The sequence below is a fragment of the Momordica charantia genome, assembly GCF_013281855.1.
Source record: "Momordica charantia cultivar OHB3-1 chromosome 4 unlocalized genomic scaffold, Mcharantia_2.0 BLBB01000004.1, whole genome shotgun sequence".
Lineage (NCBI taxonomy): Eukaryota > Viridiplantae > Streptophyta > Magnoliopsida > Cucurbitales > Cucurbitaceae > Momordica > Momordica charantia.
Window position 1 is genome coordinate 21264475 of NW_028275162.1, and position 20834 is coordinate 21285308.

General features: G+C 31.9%; 3 protein-coding genes across 3 annotated transcripts in view; 2 read left to right on the top strand and 1 right to left on the bottom strand.

Annotated features, from left to right (window-relative positions):
- Positions 1-990, bottom strand: part of ARC3 (GTP binding protein) — a 28628-nt gene extending 27638 nt beyond the window's left edge. The window contains exon 1 of the mRNA XM_022290754.2: positions 491-990. Within this exon, the coding sequence (XP_022146446.2) occupies positions 491-807 (317 nt within the window). The 5' untranslated portion in view covers positions 808-990. The remainder of the gene's footprint in view (positions 1-490) is intronic.
- A 10623-nt stretch (positions 991-11613) lies between these two features.
- On the top strand, positions 11614-13231 carry LOC111015561 (defensin Ec-AMP-D2). Its single transcript, XM_088123293.1, has 2 exons — positions 11614-11774; positions 12824-13231. The coding sequence occupies exons 1-2, from the start codon at positions 11726-11728 to the stop codon at positions 12994-12996; spliced, it is 222 nt and encodes a 73-aa protein (XP_087979419.1). The 5' UTR covers positions 11614-11725; the 3' UTR covers positions 12997-13231.
- A 4213-nt stretch (positions 13232-17444) lies between these two features.
- On the top strand, positions 17445-18872 carry LOC111015560 (defensin J1-2). Its single transcript, XM_088123521.1, has 2 exons — positions 17445-17607; positions 18504-18872. Exon 2 carries the CDS (start codon positions 18506-18508, stop codon positions 18674-18676), a length of 171 nt encoding a protein of 56 aa, XP_087979647.1. The 5' UTR covers positions 17445-17607; positions 18504-18505; the 3' UTR covers positions 18677-18872.
- Positions 18873-20834: the final 1962 nt, after the last annotated feature.

Sequence of the window (20834 nt, forward strand, 5' to 3'; positions counted from 1 at the left end):
CAGTTGAGTTTCACAAGTAACTAAAATAGTGAAACCATTAACCAACCCCTAGCAATAGATAACTAACAGGAATTAACCTTTTTTTTTTCTAGTACCACTACGTTTGCTTTTCTCCCCTTATGTTTGAAAATGAAAACATAGATAAGGGAAAACAAGTAGTAAATCAACCATAGGGGGTTCAATTTTATCATCACTTCCCAAACTTTCCAAATTGTTGTAAGTGGACTTTACCATAATAACTCTGTCAGTAACATATTGTGACAACTAATTTTTATATGATACTACTCGATCATGTTTTTCGTTTTTCACAACACTTAAATTGAAATTAAAAATGAAAACAAAAACCATACTTAATCAAAGGAGCCTAAACTTTTCTCGGATAACTTCAGCGAAATTATGAAGGTAACTCAACTAACAACCAAAATTCTAAAAGCAAAAAAGTAGTTGCTATCATTGTGCAGAATTGAGAACATGGACATCTTGAAATTACCAAAATCGCAGAGATGAAATCCTGAGAGACGACTCGAGACAAAAATCAAGTACGGCTTCCTTTCTACTGCCAATGCCAATCACCTCCACAAACTCACAATCATTCCAGAAATCCTGCTCGTTAGTGGCCCTTACGGCAGCACTTGATAACGAACCATTCGCTGTAATATGCAGCAATGGGTAGGAATTTTGATATCCAGCTGACCTGAGAAACATCTTCCTGCGGTGAAAGAAGAGGCTACGGATTGAAGAACAAGGGCATGGGCATAAGGAGGAACGGAGCAATGGGTGAAAGCCATTGATTACGGGAAGTTCCATTATAAGTGGCACCGTTACACCGGCTGGGTATGAGCCTACTGCAAGTCATAAAATGGAGTGCCGCAGAAGCGCCATGGCGACAGAGAACCGGAAAAAATGGAGCGAGCTTCAAAGTTTCGCGTCGCTATAGTTTGGAGAGACGACTCACTGAATCCCAGTCCCAAATCAATTCCATCCCTGAAATATAAATTTAATAATAATAAATTGTTGAACAATAATAAATTTAGATTATTTTTTTGGGCTTCCATTTCTAGAAACGAAATTTCGTAATTTGTGCATTACAAAGGTAAAGATGGAGATACATTTGAATTTTATATTCATAAATTTGTGGCCAAAATTAATCCGGGATTTACTTCAACGATTAGTGAAGTTTTTTTTTTCTTTTGAGAAATATTATATTAGTGAAGTTTATATCAATAAAATTAAAATTATGATTGACCTCTTTAATTGAGTTATTATCTTTATTTATAATAAATTATGGTGACGAAAATAATAGGGGTTGGATTCACAAAGTACAACAAAACCTGCATAAATAAAGAAAAGAGTGTTGGTGCTCAAGTTAGTGGAATTCTAAATAAGCTCTCGAGATGATCAATCAAATTCGCAATACAGAAGTTCGTTCTATATTTATAAGTGTTGATGTATGGGATCGACCACTCAATGATCGCTACACACAGCTATGAGATTTTAGGGTGCGAAATTTACGATAGTGGGTGGGCGGTTGAAAGAGGTTCTATTTGATATCTTAACTCAACTTTTAAAAGTCGAAGTTTAAGTGAGGTTCTGGAATGATTCATCAACTTTGAGATATGATTTGTTATATTTGAGATGTTCAATAACTTCTCTTTCAATATGTCACGTAGAAGTCGCTTATATTATATGATATTTATCAACAAAAAAAAAACATTATGTTATATGATAAAAGACTTTTGGAAAATAACAATACTTTGTTACTAATACATCTTTTAAATAACTATTATTCATTCTCATACCTCTTTTTTGGTTATTTCACATTATAATTCCTATCTTGTTTTAGCACTAAGACATTATCCATATCAAGTGTAAACTTTGACAAATAATTTTTCCTACATATTCAGGGAAAAGTTGAACAAGGCGTGAGGGAGTCTTATTATGCAAAGTGACACTTGTACCACAACTCAAAATTCCTTTTATAAAAATGTTTTTGATTTTTTAACCTATTCTTGAAAAATCTATATTAAAAATGTATTTTGTTTGATCAAGAAAATGACCAACACCGTGAACCTCGGCTCGAAAACCAAGATTACCTGGTGGACGAGCTGGAGGAGACTAGAGAGGCGACCTATAAAACAAATAACACTTTGATGCCAAAGTCAGGAACAATCCGAGATGTTTTTCAGATAGAAAAGGGATGTTCGTGAACTTTTAAACGGAGCAAATGAGTTCTATTTATAGGCGAGATCCCGATCGTGTTCCCAACAAGGCTTCAACGACTCTTAAAGATTGTCGTGAGACGCAGAGTGTTGTCATGGAGTCTGTCGGAGATGGGGCTGAACTGAAGAGAAGCAATCGACTCGACCAATGATTTGGGAACATGTTTTTCCATAGCTTGGTCGACTCAACTACCTGAGAGATCGGCTTGACCGATCTAGTGACCACATTTCGACAGTGTGAGCTATGTGTCTTCTATGACTCAATCGTCTCACGCCATGAGTGAGCTGAAAATCCACCTCCAACATACTTTATACCACCACGTGACATTCATCATCTTGAGGTAAGAATTTGGACTCAATTTTAATTGATATGAAAAAATTAATTTAGAAACTAATATCTAAAAATGTACTTTATACCACCACGTGACTAAGAATTTGGACTCAATTTTAATTGATATGGAAAAAATAATTTACAAACTAATATCTTGGTCTCAGTGTGTATTCATATATCTGTAAAATAGTAGTTAAAAACATTATGTCTACTTTCAATAGTTTTGTGCACACGATTTAGGTGTGAAATAAAGTAGTTTTCACAAACGTAATCAAGTATATATATTCATATAAAACAATGTTTAAAAAGGAGAAAATTAAACAAATTAAAATTCCAATATTATTTTATTACAATTAATTACAAATTTTAATTCTACCTCAATTTGGGAAAAATTGACAACGTTCTGGAGGTGCCTGTTAAATTTTCTAATCTAATCACTCCCTCCAAAACACAAGTTTTCTAGTCACTGCTGACATACATACTTTGTCAAATGACATTTCATGCCCCTCCTTACTTTTTTCTCTCTTCCAGACTCCATCTCTCTTCTCTCTCCTCCATTTCTTAGATTTGCTTGATCTTCTCCGTGATTTCTACACAACACACACCAGTTTTTGGCGTCTCCGCTAGGAATTCAACGAGTGGAGGTCCCGTTCGGTTGTCGTCCGCTGCTTCCATCCCGAGCTCTTGCGCCTCCCTGGTGGCCTCTCCGACGACAGTGTTGAACGATGACAACATTGTCGGCGGCGAGAAAGAGGAAGAGATTAATTTGCATATGAAATAAGATAAAAATTTCCTTATTATTTTTCCCAACTCTTTCACCCTCTCTTCTAAAATCAAATTTTCAAGATTTCAAAAACTTTCCTTCTATATCTCTTGCACGTCCCGTGACTATCTTTTTCTCCATGAAACCAAAACCAAATGCGTCGAGGAGGGAGGGGAGAGAAGAGAGAGGGACAAAGCGAGAACGAGAGAACGAGAGCGGCGTCATCGATAGAGCGAGATCGAGAAGGACAGAGAGAACGAGATCGAGAGAGCGAGATCGAGAGAGAGGTAAAGAAGTGGTGATAATAACGAAAAAAATGGGGGATGGTTAAGAAAAAAAGGGATTGTTTTTTTTTTTCTTTACTCCACCAAATTGAGTTAAATTAAATTTTAAATTTAGGATTAAAGGAGCAGATTTACGAGGAAGAGATGAAGGAAAAAACATGATTTTTTTTTATACTTCCACAATTAAAGGAGGACTATCTAATCAAAATTAGGGGAGATATTAAAGGAGAGATTTATGTTAATTTTTCAAATGATTCGTTCAAATAATTAAAGAGGAAAAAAACAATTAAGAAAACAAATCTAAATTAAATTTCAAATTTGAATATACTAAAATTTTAGTTAAAAAAGTCTTCAATGCTTAGTATTTTAAATTTGAGATTTCGTTTCTCTCCACTCCAATTTTTAAAATCGTTTTTCGCTCTCTCTCAACTTTCTCTCTATCTCCTTCCCCATCCCATCGTAACCTTCTTCCTCTCCTGAACTTCTTTCTTTGATGAACGACCTCCCTCGTCGGCTTTGATGCATCCGTTGCTGGTGATTGTTGAAGGTCACGAGAATTATGGAGGCTGCTATTTAAAAAATGGTAAGAGATTTAGGTTTTTTTTATGGTAGAGTAAACAAGAAAAAACTCATGCTTGCGGAAGACATGGAAAAGAGTAAGAGAGAAGAAAAAAATCTGGAAAAGGAGGAAGATGGAGGTAGACAGAAGAAATAAAGAAAAAGAGAAATAAGGGAGGAAAACTAAAAGGGTAAGGAGGGGCATGTGAAGTCATTTGGCAAAGTAGGTAATGTTAGCAATAACTAGAAAACTTGTGTTTTGAGAAGAGCTATTAAAAAACTTAAGAGGGTCTCACAGGAAGTTTATTTTGTCAATTTTCCCCTCAATTTGAGGGTAAAAACTAAATTAAATATTTTATTTTTAAAAAGGTTTGAAATCCAATTGATATTTTTTCAAACAGTTAATACTCAAACTAAAACTCACACTACATTTCTTATCTAAAAAAAATCACATTATATTTCATGTAGAGAAGCTTTTCAAACTTCCCTCTCAAACACACATTCTCAAAGACTTACACTCCAAATGTAAGCTTTTAGTTCGAACTTCTAGAATATATTCCTAGAAAATTATTGTTTTTTAAACTCAAACTCATGAAATATAAAGCTCGGACATTGGGTTCCTAAATACATATTTTCGAAAGGATAAAACTTGGTTCTTCATTGGTAAGGAACAATACGATATTGAATATTTGACAACTCATTATATTTTAAAATAAATTTTTGTTTTTGCATTTCTCTCTCTTAGTTATCAAATATTCAATGATAGGTAAGGACAATGTTGCTCCTTACTAGTGTGGAACCAAGTTTTATCCTTTCCAAAATGTGTTCTCCTTTTATAAATTCAAACTTTATACAACTCTACTTACATTATATACTCAGTGGTAAGAAAATAAAGTCTTACGGTATTATCTATCATGAAGTCTTATATTCGAATATGTACTATGTGGCTTGGATCACACACATGTCTTATTTTGAATGAAGTTTCATTTTTTTTTCTTTTTTTATGAATTTTAAATTATTATAGTTTATGTGGCTTTTTATTGGATATGTGGCTTTTTTTTCTTTTTCTTATTTTTTTATCTTTTCACTTTTCTCTCTTCCCTCTTTCTCTTCTCCTTTCCACTTCGTCTCTTCTTCTCCGGCAATAGCTTGCCAGCGTCAACTACCGCCTATCAACATCGACTACCGGCGTCCGGCGCCACTGCCGTTTCAGAATATACTGGCGACCGCTCCACGCCCATAACCACCGTCGACCACGACAACCCTCTGGTCATTTCAGATCCAATATAAATTTTGGCTTTAGATATGAAACAAAGTTTCGTTTCAGATCTGAACAACGTTATGTAGGTGTGAAGAGTGATGGTAAAAATAAGGGTAAACAAGGCGTGGATTTTCAGCGCAGTGGAAAGCTTATGCCGAGAGGAAGAAGAAGAGAGGAAAGAGAAGAAAAGAGAGCGTTGGCGTGGAGCGATTGTCGGTGTATCTGACACATTGTTAAGGATCCCACATCGATAAGATAAGAGACTTAATAGCGGTTTATAACAGACGTTGGCTACTCCTTTCATAACTAATTGATTTTGAAACGGGAGCAAATGTATTTTGTCTTAAATTTTAACATTCGAATAACTATTAGCATAAAATTGATTTGTATGTTTAGGTCCTGTATTGAAAATTTGAGGGCGTACCAGACCTTTAAATCTTATAACCTATCCGACGCAATTTTAACATTTAGACTTAGAGATTGTCCAAATATTTTTTTGAAGGATATGAGCTTTCTAGAGCTGTCTACCACTTTGTAGAAAGGTTGGGACCAGAAGAGAGTTCATTTCGGGGTTTGGAAGGCCCAATATACCCAAACTTCACTTCTCATTGCTATTATAATCCAAGATTTTATGCGTTTTCGTTTTCATTTACTTGGGAGCCAAGGAGAATGGCTAGAATAGCCTCCATGTCTGATCGATAATTCGTCAGTTTGATCGTTCCAAATTCGATCGGTCAGTTTTTTGAGAGAGTTGAATGAAGAAAAACTACATGAGAGAGAGAAACTAGAAGAAGAGAAAAAAAAAGAAACTAAAACGAGTCTAAGAATCAAAAGGTTATGAATTCGATCCTTCGTCCTACGTGATGAATATAAACACAAATCTGAGGAATAATTGATGAAAACTTTTACATGTGTGTTATATTAATTTAAATATTATTTTGGTTCTAGTCTTAATTTTTGATCCGAGTATTACTTCTCTCATGCCTTGTAGCAATTTCTTGTTGCCAAGACATATAGCACCCATGGACGTTTGACACATTGTTGAATGAAATTTGCCAATGATTAAATGTCATGTGATTGTTTTAAAATTAATTTAGAACAATTTGTTCGACGAGAAATTCAACGAAGAAAAACTCGAATTAATGAACTTGATTTGTATTGAATGTATGTAGTGTTACAATTTCTAATATAAAGCCCTCTAATTAATTATCTCGGATGTGAACTTTAATTTGAGGGCTTGTGAGTTTGTTCTCCAATCAATGAGATAGAGTCTTCAGCTTCTGGTGTATTGAAGAATTTTTAAAGTCTTCGACTGTGAAGCTTGATGCTTAGAGAAGTTTGTGGCTTGATGAAGTTTTCGACTTGCTTGATGAAATTTGCAGCAGGTCTTCGGCTTATGAAGTCTTCGACTTGTAGCTTGTGAAGTTCTTCAATCGGTTGTCTACTTCCCTCTTAATTTTTCTTCATCCTCTCATAAGTCTCCAATGCTTTTGGATCTCTCCGAATGTCTCAAATGAGAGGTGACTCCCTCTATTTGTAGAGTCTTATGTGGGCCATGAGCTTGGACCCAATCTCTTTATGAGTTTGATCCAATTAATTCATTTCATGCCATAAGAGAGACACGTATTGTAATTTGATTTGTCAATTTTAAAATTAATTTAGGATACGTGTAATTTTATGATTGACCCTAAATATAGTTTAAAAATAATGACATGACATTTAATCAATTGGCCAAATTTTATCATTCTAACACACATTATTTACTGAAAAATAGAATTAGAAGTATCTTTAATAAAAATGATTAATAGATTAATAAAAATTATACATCAAATATCCATTTCGCTATATACATATTTGAAAGTTGTTGAGGTAGAAATTTGGCCTTTGAGATTATTTACCAAATTCACACTAATCTTCAAGAATAAAAGTGGATTCAACGTCAACCTGCAAAACAGATATCCATGCGCGTTACCACACAGACTCCGATACTTTCGGAAGTTGATGATAATAAAGATTAGGATTATTTTAGCATACAACCTCTATTTCTAGTTGAATCCTTGTACTCCTGGGAAACTCTAGTCCTTTGGACTTTAATAGCTTGTCGTGGGTCGAGTATCACATTGAAGGGTCATTGGCCCCGCTGTGGAGTTTATCAAGCCATGGTAGGTTGGGGCCCATTTCTGAAGAACGTCATACGGCCATCGCCACAGAACTTGGCCGGCAGTCAGGAACTGGTCGGCGTCGATCATTCGAGTGGTCTACCCTCCGTGGATCAGGTCTCTGCACTCAGGTTGGGCTTTTGGATTTGGGCCTCTCTCATCTGGGCCCGTTTTGGATCTCTCATTTAGCTTCCTCGTGTCTGACTTTATCTCTCCATAATAGAAGTTAATACTTTTTTTGACCTTAAATTTTTGAAACTTTTTTTTAGTATTAATTTGATTCACGTACTTACGCTTCAATCTCTTTTTTTTTTTTTTGGTCTCGTAGCACTGCACTAAAAAAAATCTTAACATATTGTCATAACTTTATATTAAAGATTTTTATTGTTTATACGATATAGAATGTGTACGGATTTTTCAAACAAAGTAGTCACTTTTTAAATATAAAAGGATCAAATATACGTTAAGTCGACAAAAATTAAAAATATAAATAAATCAAAATAAATATTTTGCAAAATACAAAAATCAACACTAACACCAGTGAAAAATAGATGAATGATGGTATTAATTTAAAAATTTCATTCAATAATTTTTGATTTGAATGACTCTTAGTCTCTTCCTAGCACAAATGAACTACATTATTAATATCGTTTTTTCTTTCTTCTTTTATTTTCTTTTGATTTAAAATATATTATTATTTTCAGTACAATAAATATGAGAGTTAAGATTTGAACCTCTATCTTCGCGAGTAATTGATGTATTTTATTGTTGATATTCATGCTGCAGCCATCGTATTGTTAATATTGATGTCTGATATAATTATGGAAAAATATATATTACGTGATAAAATAAACATGGTGTTACTGCTAGGAGATACTGCACCCCACCACCTCTACCAATTTTATGTCGGCTTGAAAATATTTGCAGAAATTTCAAAGGTTCATTGGCTAATGATCAATATATACATAAATTCTTTCTTTTATAGATCTAAGAAGAATTTATTCAAATACTAGTCATTTTAGATTAAATACATGATTTTGATTACTAATTCATGTACTCATTTTTCAATTTCATCTCTAAAATCTTTAAAATATTTGGTTCCATCACTTAAATATTAAATTTAAATTATCTTTTACTAAATATTTTTGTAACTATTAACTAGATTATAAAAAGATACTTCATATTTAATTTAATAGATTTGACATGTCATATGCCAACTCATACTATAAAAAAATCTACCCCTCCACTTCACATGCAATATTATCTTGAGATGTGTAGTTCCATAAAAGATTACTCAAAATTTATGTATTAATTAATAGACAAAAGGAGAAAAAAAGGTTGTGTTTGCTTTGAAAGCATAGCTCTATCTAATTTATGTCTTCATTTTGTTTTTTTTCTGATACATTTTAAAAATATTTTCAAAATTTAAGCCGAATTTTGAAAGTTAAAGGAGTAGTAGTTTGAAAAAATTTATTTTTTCGTTTAACTAAGAATTCGAATATGTTTTTAGAAAACGTGAAAAACATATCTAAGAAAGGAGGAGAAAACAAACCTATATTTTAAAGACCAGAAATTAAAAAAGAAAAAAGAAAAATCAGATTTGGCTTTCATTCTATCACATGCCACAGTGACAATGGTTGAAAATGTTTGAAAACATATATAATTATACCTTTGATTAAAGTATTTTTTTCAAAAGATCCTTCTAGCCCAAGTTGCAATAGACAAATCTAGCATAATATTTCCCAATTTGGAGGGGTGGCTTTGGAGTAATTGATTTTAGTTTTGTCAACCAAATTCATGTAATTTTCACTTTCTTCATGAATTTTTCTCATCTTCTTGCCAAAAGAATAAAGGATGTCAAAAGCTTTAGGTTGTTGCGTTTTCATCATCTAAAATGAAATGTAAATTTTTACCTACTCAAATGCGAAGTGAACTCCAATATAACCAAAAACTAAAGTAACCAAACATTAAATCAAGAGTAAAACTTTGAACCTACATGATTTTGTTAGGAAAATAAAAAAGGTAGTTGAAACTAAGCAGGCTATTGGGTCGTGTGAGCACGACGGCTGCAACACTGACTTCACAACGTTAGAGATACAGTATCGCAGTGCTAGTGCTATGACGATAATTTATAAAAGCATCACTTTCTACTGGCTATTTTCAACCATAGAAACATAAGAAGTGTGTGTGGAGATCAAAGAGATAAAGAGTGTAAGCTTTGTTGCCACCATGTTCTCATGATTTCGTGTGACCCATTGTAATTTTCATATATATTCATAGTAGAATCTATTATTGTAAAAGAGACTACCTAAATGTAGTCACGTGTTTGGGGTGAACCAATGCATGCGTGTATAAATAATATATCATATTCACAGAATATATTATTATGCACGTCACTTTGCAATTAATGTACCTACTTTTCAAAGTCTAGTTTTGTTTTTAAAAGACAGGCCATCTTCACAAGCAGTCCTCCATTTTGGATTAAAGCTAGAGTTTGCAATTCCTTGAGAGAAAATTCAATCTGAAAATGAATTGCCTTTTCTTTATATAATCAAACATGACCAAGTAGGCCACTTGTCTTTGAAATTCACTTAATAATTGACATTTTAATTATTTAGGTAGATGGTTGTCAAAATCCCGTTTAATTTGCATCTTAAGTCAAGCTCAAGTCTCTCCATTTGGCCTTGTTGCCTAACTTTTGGTCTTACCATCATGGATTTAGAATTAAATAAAGTATTAATAATCTCACTTATGAAAGTTCGAATTTACCCTACTAATTTTCTGGTTTATGATTTCATGAAAGATTGTTTTTATTAAATACAAGATCAATATAGACAATAACACTATTTTCTTTTCTCCAGTAGTACAATAATGAATGATGAAGATTTGGACCTCTGAGTTTTAAACAAGTAAGTGATGTATTGGCAAGTTGAACTATATTATACATTTAATGAAATGTATAATGATTTATTGGAATATAAGATTTAGAACTTGTAGTTAAGCTTTTTTTTTTAGCATAAAATAATTAGTGGGGGTAAACATTAAAAAATTTGTTACTTTTAACCCCTTAATTAATCAATTGAGCAAGCTCAATTGCTATTTAAACTGAGGCATGTAATTAAACAAGTTAATAAAAGCATAGCAAATATTCCTAGCTAGCTTGTAGAACAGTAAAACTATTAACTTTAGAGGTTCAAGTAACATTAGTGCAATATTTATCAAAAGCGAAAATTACTTTAGGCAAATAAAGTAAATAGTGTATACTGTGAAAAATGTATGTGACCTCAACTCAAGTAATTAATATTGGTGAGAATTAATTTAAACAAAAAGCACAATTTTCTATTCTCTATGCACTATTTCTTCATGAAACAAAAGTTCTTCATAAGATAAGAAATTTATTTTAGAAGGAAATTTTGAAAAGATAGAGACTTTAATTTAAAAGTTATGAAATTTTTTCTAGGGAGGGCTCGGTATTTGAATAATAGCCTAAAGGTGTGTATGAGAGCATAGGTAAAATGAGTAGTTTTTTTATAAAAAAAATTCAATTAGTATAATTGATTTTTAAAAAAATCAAAGTGATATGCCTAAAAAAAAATCAATTTAAAATGATTTTAAATTTTTCTCAAAATCAATTTTTTAATTTGTCAAACATAATCTAATGAAAAGGACACCATCCTAAATATTATATTATATTTTACAAAGCAATTACCTCCGTCATAGGGTAACGGAATCATCAAAATAATCATTCGTTTGTGAAATCTTAAGACTAAGCTAGGATTTAGGTTTAATTTGACCATGCTTATGGCTTAATTATTATGATTTTAGTCTAAAACCAGTGGCTGTTTAATTTAATGTGTATAATAATTGAAAAGTATAATTTCTGTGAGCATAAAAAAAGGGGGAAAAAAAGAGTAGAATTTTCGAGGGGGAAAAGTGACTGGATTATTGAAATCGGACGGCTGAGAAAGGCCAAAGGGGTTGAGAGATCTGTGGCTGCGATAGAAACCTATGGGTTCATTCTGATCCGCAGATTGCTCTATCATTTCTCATATGCTCTCAAAACCCATATATAAACCCTCCTTATATTCACTCCTTCCCACAAAAAAAGAAAAAAGAAAAAAGAAAAAAGAAAAAAATCCTCTCTCTCAAAATGAAGTTTTCCGCTGCAATTTTTCTGCTTCTACTGATTTTTGGCACTGGTAATTTCTTTGTTGGGTTTAAAAAATGCATTCTTCTTGTTTTTTCAAATATATAGCATAACTGTGATATAATTTTTCTTTATATTTTTTTAGTACCACACGTAGGAATGCATACTCGAACTACTTTTTAGTTGGGAATGTATGATTTTTAACTCGTTTGAACCGTGTTTGGACGATTGACATGATTTTTTCTTCCAATATTTTGTATTACATTTGAAAATATATATTTATTACATGTGATTGTCTCAAAATCAAAAGTATATTAGAATAAGAAATAATTTGCACGCAGATCTCCATTCTTTCAAATTATATAGTCATTTTATTTGTTATTTTCTCGACAAAATAAATACAAGCTATTTCATAGTGATAATCTAACTTTTTTTTTTGAGATTGAGTTAATTATGTAACTGTGCTTGATTCCCCTTGGCTAGATGATTATATCTAATAATCCGCTTTGCTGAAGTTTTATTTAGTGATGCCTATATCCTATCGTTTGTAAATTGAAATCTAAAAAGAAAATAATTTGCATGCACAACTCAATTTTTTCAATCTACTGTAAATTTATTTGTTATTTGTTTTAATATTGTAGCTAAATTGCAAATTTAGTCCTCATGGATTTCGACTTAAAATTTTCAATTTAATTTTTATGATTTAATTTAATTTCAATCCGTCTCCATAATTTAGTCAAATTTCACGAATCATCCATGTTATAATCATATTGAATACCATTCATCCATGTTGTTTCATTACACAGTAACGAGGTTATATTTATTAATTTTACCAAATTAGGATTTTCAAATCAAACTAAATTGAAATTAAATCCAAATTTATAATATAACCCAATATTCAACCCCTTGACAATCGAAACGGTTTTTAGAGCAAGAAAGCACAGAAAAACAACAAACAACTTAAATTTATTTCTCAAGGAGTTTTAGGAACTATATAATACGTGTTATATTTTCAAAATGAGAAAAAAGAAATTAGATGAAATTGAAAGAGGGGAATTATTTAACAAAATAGCTTGGTTTGGTGCATGGCTTGGGGAGCAGGGATGGCGCCGATGGTTGCGGAGGCGAGGGTCTGTGAATCTCAGAGCCACAACTTCAAAGGGCTATGCTTTAGTGGAACCAACTGCGCCAGTGTCTGCAAGACAGAGGGCTTCCATGGCGGCCACTGCAGGGGCTTCCGCCGCCGGTGCTTCTGCACAAAGCACTGCGTTTGAAATTCAATAATGAAGCGATCCTGATGGAGGACCAATTGTCTATCTGTAAAAGTAGACACTTACTTGGAAAAGTACTTTTTTTGGAGCATTTAAGAATAAAGTGGCCATCTTTGGCCCTTGTTAATTAATTACTTTTTAGTTTTTCCTTAATGCTTTGTGAGCTTCGATTTTTATGCAATTCCTAGATGGTGTATTTTGATACTTTTTAATTTCTCGAAACGAATCCATTAAGTCATGTTAGCCAGTCCATAATTTCCTTAATTTGAGTGAAATAGTTAATTATTGCTCCCGAAAATGTTATTGCAAGCCCTAAGTATGTTCATTAGTTAAAGCATATATTCTCGACAAGTTAAGAGGGTTGGAGATTCGAATAATCCCTACTTATCGTTTATTGTGTGTTTGTGTTTGGATTTTTATTCAAAAGGTATTACACTCCACACACATGCAGTTCATGTTAGCGTTGAAAAAATTATATAAAACACTTAGTCTTTCAATAAGAGCTATCCAATAGGATCTAACCAGTTTTCTCCTCCCACAAAACGGAGCAAGTCACAGTTTAAACAAACAATATAATAAAGGAGATACGAAGTATGAAAAAGAAACAAATACCAGAGATTATACTGGTGCACCCCAAGCTTGGGGTCATGTACAATCTCTTCTGCAATATTATGTAGGTTCGACTATGTTGAGAACTTAGTGGTAGAGTGTCACTTTGACGTGGCGGTGGTTCCCATGCTCCAACAATAGCCACCTTGGCTTCTAAAGCACTTCAACAATAGTTACTTATGGATACAATAAACCTCAAGATACTCACAAGAATGGATTATTGCCGATAACAACCACAAGAATTATTGTCGATAACAACCACAAGCCAAGATCCCGTTTCTTCTTCTCTTTTTTGCTGAAATACTGCCCCCACGCTTTCTTTTTGCTTCTATTTTTAATCTCTCGGTTGAAATACTGCTGCCCAAAGTAGGAGTGTAGAGCTTTATTGGCATCGTGTTCTCATGAGTTTAGCGAAGATATTTTTGTGTAAAGCTCTAGTTAAGTAGTCATATTTGTCATGTTGTACTTAAAAAGTCAGGTAGTCACTCGTGGGCTACTTGAGACATAAAATCTTGTGAGAGAGAGAAGACGTCGATATAACCTTCGTATTATAGTAGAATATGTTGTTGCATAAGGGACTGGCGTTATAACCCTATAGTTTATACTAGTCCACTCATAACTCATGAGTTATGAGTGGACTAGTATAAACTATAGGGTTATAAGCTTTATATCCCTATCTTTATATTTTCTTTTGTAAATTTGAGGTGAAGTTGTCGATCAATAGGTATGTATCTATCTCTATATATAAAAGTGGTTATAGGGAAGAAACTCTCTCCCTATTTATTATTCTAGGGATAATAATTTTATCCTCCAAATATAAATTTATCTCTTCTACTCTCTCCCTCTCATTCTCACGGCGACTTCCCCCAATTTCTCTCTTCTCTTTTACAAATTCTATTTTTCTCAACTCATTCTATCGGTCAAAACCTCTCTCTTAATAATCTTATTAATATTTCTTTCTCATTCACTATTAATTAATTTTTTTCGACCCATCCAAATTTCCACTCAAATTAATCCACCCAAGTAACATTTATCTCTTCTTTTCTTTTTTGTCTTTTAAAATTCAATTTCACTTAATTTTTCATTTAGATGAAAAGTTTTATCATCTATTTAATTGAGTCTTTACTTATGAAATTTGAAAGTTTTTTTTTCCTCCTTTCTCTCCCTCCAAAAGTCATCATCTAAATATTAATTATTGAACTTGAAAGTTTTTCTCTACCTCTCATTATTCTTTCTATATAATTCTTGAGGCTCCTAAGTCTAAGATGAACCAGTGATTGTAGAGTTTATACAATGGAAAGTACATCATCTGTCAATTCAATAAGAGTCGTCTCAATTGCTAATCTATGTTCTACTACGATCTTCTCAAAGTGTTCTCTTGATTTCGATGATGGTCCATCATGCGATAATCTCGTGAAGAATATACGCGCTGCAATTTCTCCATTCACATTGTGCCATTGTTTACTTTCGCAAAATGATCAATGGACAAAATATCCTTGATATGATAAATTCTATAAAATATTAGTGAAGATTACGTGGAATTGGAATCTCAATTGATTCGGTGTCTTGCTTGAGACGACCACGATATGAATGGTCTTTGTAACAACTCATTCCTATTGTTTTTCTTTTTATTATTTATTTGTTCATTTTTATTTTTTCTATTAAAATGAAGAATATAATTTTCAATCCAACCATAGTCTATAGATAATCAAATAAGGTAGGTATATGACGTAGGAGGTAAAACTTTAAGTGAAAATTACTTTTTTATATCTTTTTTGAATGGTATTATATTACTTTATTTCAATGATATATTTTATAATTTATTTATTTATAATTGACTGAAAATTTGGATGTAGTGTAATTCTTTTTAAAAGGTAAAGTTCTCATATATATTTAAAATGTAATAAATAAAAATATGAAATTAGGCATAACATGAATCATAAAAGAAATATAATGTATAGTTTGCCATTCATATAACGTTGAATTAAATTTTGTATGAAAAAATTTCTTCCTGTAATGTAAAATTAATTTCTAAAAAGATAAAATAAATAAAAAATAAAATATTAACATTAATGTCTCTCTACTTTTAAAAAACTAATTAAATTATATTTTTTACTAATTTATTATTTTCTAATATTTTCTTTATACTTTAAAATAATTAAAATTATAAATTTCACGGGCATCGCAGTACATGTTTTTATATTTTTTTTTCAATACAATATGTGGGGTGGAGGATTGAACTCACAACCTCCTAATTGGAGATATATGTTAAATACTGTTAAGTTATGCTCGCTTATGTTTTGATTCTTACCACCATAAAAGAGAGATGGATATATATGGTAAATCACAAAATAATATATCACTTTTTTTTTACGGAATAATATATCATATTCACTGAATATATTATTATGCACATCACTCTGCAATTAATTTACCTACTTTTCAAAGTCTAGTTTTTTTTTTTTAATTAAAAAACAGGCCATTGTCACAAGTAGTCCTCCTTCTTGGATTAAAGTAGATTTTCCAATTCCTTGAGAGAAAATTCAGTTTGAAAATGAATTGCCTTGTCTTTATATAATCAAACAAGGACCACAAGTAGGCCACTTGTCTTTGGAAATTCACATAAGAATCCATTTTAATTATTTTGGTAGATGGTTGTCAAAATCCTATTTGCATATTAAGTCAAGCTCAAGTCTCTCCATTTTGCCTTGCCTAACTTTTAATCTTATCCCCAAAGTATGAGTGTAATCTTAATGATGAATTTGATTAGTTCGAGTCCTTACCCCTACTTCTTATTTACGATTTCATGAAAGATTTTTTATTAAATATTGAACCACAGATCAATATATCAATATAGACAAGAACATTATTTTCTTTTTCCAATAACACAACATGAAAGTGAGGAAAATTTGAACCTCCGACCTTTACAGAGGTAAGTAATGTATTGACGAGTTAAACTATATTTATATCGGTATAGATCAATACACCTTAAAATGTCTAAATTTTTTTTTAATCCATTAATTTAGCGATAGCTCAATTGGACAAACTTACATTTAACTGACGGATGTAAATAAGTTAATAAAAGCATAGCAAATATTCATGGCTTGCAGAACAATAAAACTATTAAATTTAGGAGATTCAAGTAACATTAGTGCAATATTTATCAGAGGCTAAAATTGCTTTAGGCAAATAAAGTAATGGTGCACTGTGAGTGAGAAAGGTATATGCGACCTCAACTCAAATAATTAATATTTTGGTGAAAATTAAACGAGCATAGTTCAACGGTAATTGGCATATACGCACAATTTGAAGGGATGTATGAGAATGAATGATTTTGAAAAGAAAAAAATATTCAAGTCTAATTATAAAAAATTATCATCCAAGTGATATATCTTAAAAATAGACTTAAAGTTATTTTAAATTTTTCGAAAATCACAATTTTAATTTGCCGAGTAATTTTGGCCATACTAAAATCACTCAATACACCATAAATATTATATTATATTTTATAAAGTAATTACCTCGGCCATGGGATAACAGAATCGTCAAAATAATCATTCGTTTATTAAATTTTAAGCCTAGCTAAGATTTAGGTTTAATTTTACCATGCTTATGGCTTAATTATTATGATTTTAGTCTAAAACCAGTGGCTGTTTAATTTAATGTATAAAATAATCGAAAAGTATAATTTTTGTGAGCATCAAAAAAGAAAAAAAAAAGTAGAATTTTCGTGGAGGCAAAGTGATCGGATTATTTAAATCAAACGGCTGAGAAAGGCCAAAGGGGTTGAAAGATCTGTGGCTGCGATAGAAACCTATGGGATTATTCTGATCGCAGATTGCTCCATATATCATTTCTCATATGCTCTCACAACCCTTATATAAACCCTTCTTATATTCACTCTCTTCCCACCAAAAAAAAAAAAAAAGAGGAAAAAGAAAAAATCCTCTCTCAAAATTAAGTTTTCCACTGCAATTTTTCTGCTTGTACTGATTGTTGGCACTGGTAATTTCTTTGTTGGGTTTAAAAAAAGCTACAATTTTTTATTTGTTTTTTTTCAAATATATAGCATAAGTGTGATGTAATTTTTCTTTGGGGTAGGATTGGAACTACTTGTTAGTTAGGGATACATGTCTTGTCTCAACTAATAAAATTATGGTGAAGTGATTTTTTCTTCATATGTTTTGTGTTACATTTGAAAATATATATTTATTTTGGATTGTTTAACTATAATTTAGAGTGTTTTGCTATATTTGAAAATATATATATTTATTTGTCAATTACTTACCTCAATTGGTTAAAACATATATTCTAGACCAAAAAAATTGGAGGTTTAAATTTTCGTGCATGTCTCAAGTACATGTGGTTGAACTCATAGAAAAAGAATCTATATATTTATCGTATGTTATATTTATGTAATTGCCTCAAAATCAAAAGTACGTTAGAAAAATAAATAATTTGAATGCTAAAATTATATAATCATTTTATTTGTTATCTTGTTGACAAAATACAAGCTATTTCATAGTGATAATCTAACAAAAAAAATTTTTTTGACATTGAGTTAATTTGTAAGTACTGTGATTTTCCTTCTAAGCTAGATATGATCATTATCTCTAATATGCTTTGCTAAAATTATTTAGTTATGCCTATATCCTATCGTTTGTAAATTTAAAGGTAAAAATAAAATAATTTGCATGCACACCTCAATTTTTGGTTAAACTGCAAATTTAGTGTCCAGGTAATTTGAGTTTCAAAAATTCCAATTTAGTCATTACGATTTAAATTACGTTTCAATTTTATCCTATATACTATGTGTTATTTTTTTTTCAAAATGAGGAAAAAGAAATTAGATGAAATTGAAAGAGGGGAATTATTTAACAAAATAGCTTGGTTTGGTGCAGGGATGGCGCCGATGGTTGCAGAGGCGAGGGTTTGTGAAACTCCGAGCCACAACTTTAAGGGGCCGTGCTTTAGTGGGACGAACTGCGCCAATGTGTGCAAGACAGAGAGCTTCCACGGCGGCCACTGCAGGGGCTTCCGCCGCCGGTGCTTCTGCACAAAGCACTGCGTTTGAAATTCAATAATCATCAATCCATCCTGATGAACACCGATTGTCTATCTGTAAAAGTAAAAACACTACTTGAAAAGTACTTGGAGCATTTCAGAATAAAGTGGCCATCTTTGGCCCATTGTTACTTTTTAGTTCTGCCTTAATGTTTGTGTTTGTGTTAGCTTGGATTTTATGCAATAATAATAAATTATGTATTCCTGTGTATTTTCTTACTTTACGGTCTCTTTAGAAATTCGGATTCTGTTTTTTATTTGTATTGAATATGCTTTTGGTAGGTTTTGACAGATTCGTTTTTTAAAATTGTTTTCGAATTATGTGATCCAAACTGTAGAAATTCTGAAAACGATTTTTTTTTATTGTTTTTCAGTGCTTTCAAACACAAAATTTGAAATTTTTAAGATGCGAAATTACATTAAAAATGATTTAAAAACGTTGATAAATATATTATTTCATATTATAAACTCACTTTGTGTTTATTAAAATTAAAACATCTAAAATATAATGTATTTTAAATTATATAATCTTGTAAAAAAATAATATACACAAATTTATTAAAAAAAAAATTAATTAATTAATATAAGTTTAGATTAAACTAAATATGTAGTTGGTAACTATTTCTTAAGTGATGTTAGCTAGTTTAATTTGTTCTATAATTTCTCAAAGTTAAATGAAGTAACTAATTTCTTTTGAAACACTTCCGAGACGAAGGGACTAAACAGGAACAAGAGGGATCCACCGAAGAAGATGAAATACGGGAAAACTCCATTCAATTCTCGATATTGGAATTAGAGTTTTGCTCCTAACCCTTTCTTCGTGCTTGTTTCAGGAAGCACTTCGACCACTGGGATTGACAAGTCTCGAACAGGCGCATATTGGTTGGGTATGCTCTTTCCATAGGCGCTAGACCTTTTTTTCAAAATCTGTCCCCTTCAGAAAACGCATTGGCTTTCACTCGACGATTCCAAGGGAGCCCTATGAGAATTTAGAAATACGATGTTTTGATCGGGCTTCTCGAGTGATCGATTAGAAAGGTTTAAGCAAACCTTCGTTACTCCTATAAGCACACCTTCGTTAGTTAAGGCATATAACTCCGACCAAGCTAAGAGGTTGAAGATTCGAATTTCTACTTGTTTTTTTTTATTGTGTGAGCTTGGATTTTCATGCACGAGGTACTAGACTCCACACATGTCCGTTCACTTTAGTGTTGGAAAAAAACATATAAAACACCTAAGAGCTAGGATCTAATTAGTTTTTTCATTTCCACGTAATAAAGTAAGTCACAATTTAAACAAACAATAAAGGAGATATGAAGGTTTGAAAGAAAAACGAACCCAGAAATTATATTGGTTCACCTCAAGTTTAGAACTATGTTCAGTCTTCTGCAATATGCATGGTTCTTACTATGTTGAGAAGATTACAATGAACTTTACAATGCTTTATACAAACACTCTCTCTAGAGGCTACAACAATAGTTACCTAACTTCTAAACTTTACAATAATAACTAACTTGGATACGACGATACTCACGAGAACGGATTGCAAATAACATTCCACAAGCCAAGATCTAGTTTCTTCTTCTTTTTCGAAATATTGCCGCAACCTGTTTTTGCTTCTATTTTTAATCTCTCGGTTGAAGACTAACCTGTTTCCTTTTTGTCTCCACTCCCCAACAGTTAGAAATTCTAACCTAAAATTTGGCCTACCTATTAAAATATTAAAATATAATTACTGTACCAGTCTAGCTATAAGGACCCAATTAAAATGATCCATGGCTAACTGAATTCACCAATGACTCTCATTAATATTTATTAACTTTGGTTAGGCTTAACCCGTCCGACAAAGAAGCTTTATACCATCGTTAAAGAGTCTCTTACCTATTAAACATGTTGATGCAGAAATTTGGCTTCTTAAGATTCTGTCAATATTTACACCAATCTTCTAGAATAAAGGAATCGACGAGACCTACAAAACAAAATAACACTGAGACCGGTGTGGCTTCTACCATACGGACTCTTATGCTTAAGTTATGATTGGAGTAGTTGAGTATAAAGTGTAGGATATTGTGAGTATAGCTTTAGTGTTTGGCTTACTTCCATATTTATAAAAATTGAATCGTGATCCTCTGGGGATTGTGGAATTCGAATCGTGATACATCTAGAAA

Bases quoted from the DNA above. Each gene is read 5' to 3' on its own strand.
- LOC111015561 (XM_088123293.1), top strand. From the start codon at position 11,726: ATGAAGTTTTCCGCTGCAATTTTTCTGCTTCTACTGATTTTTGGCACT. The intron at 11,775-12,823 runs GTAATTTCTTTG...CTTGGGGAGCAG, and splicing joins TCTACTGATTTTTGGCACTG to GGATGGCGCCGATGGTTGCG.
- LOC111015560 (XM_088123521.1), top strand. From the start codon at position 18,506: ATGGCGCCGATGGTTGCAGAGGCGAGGGTTTGTGAAACTCCGAGCCAC.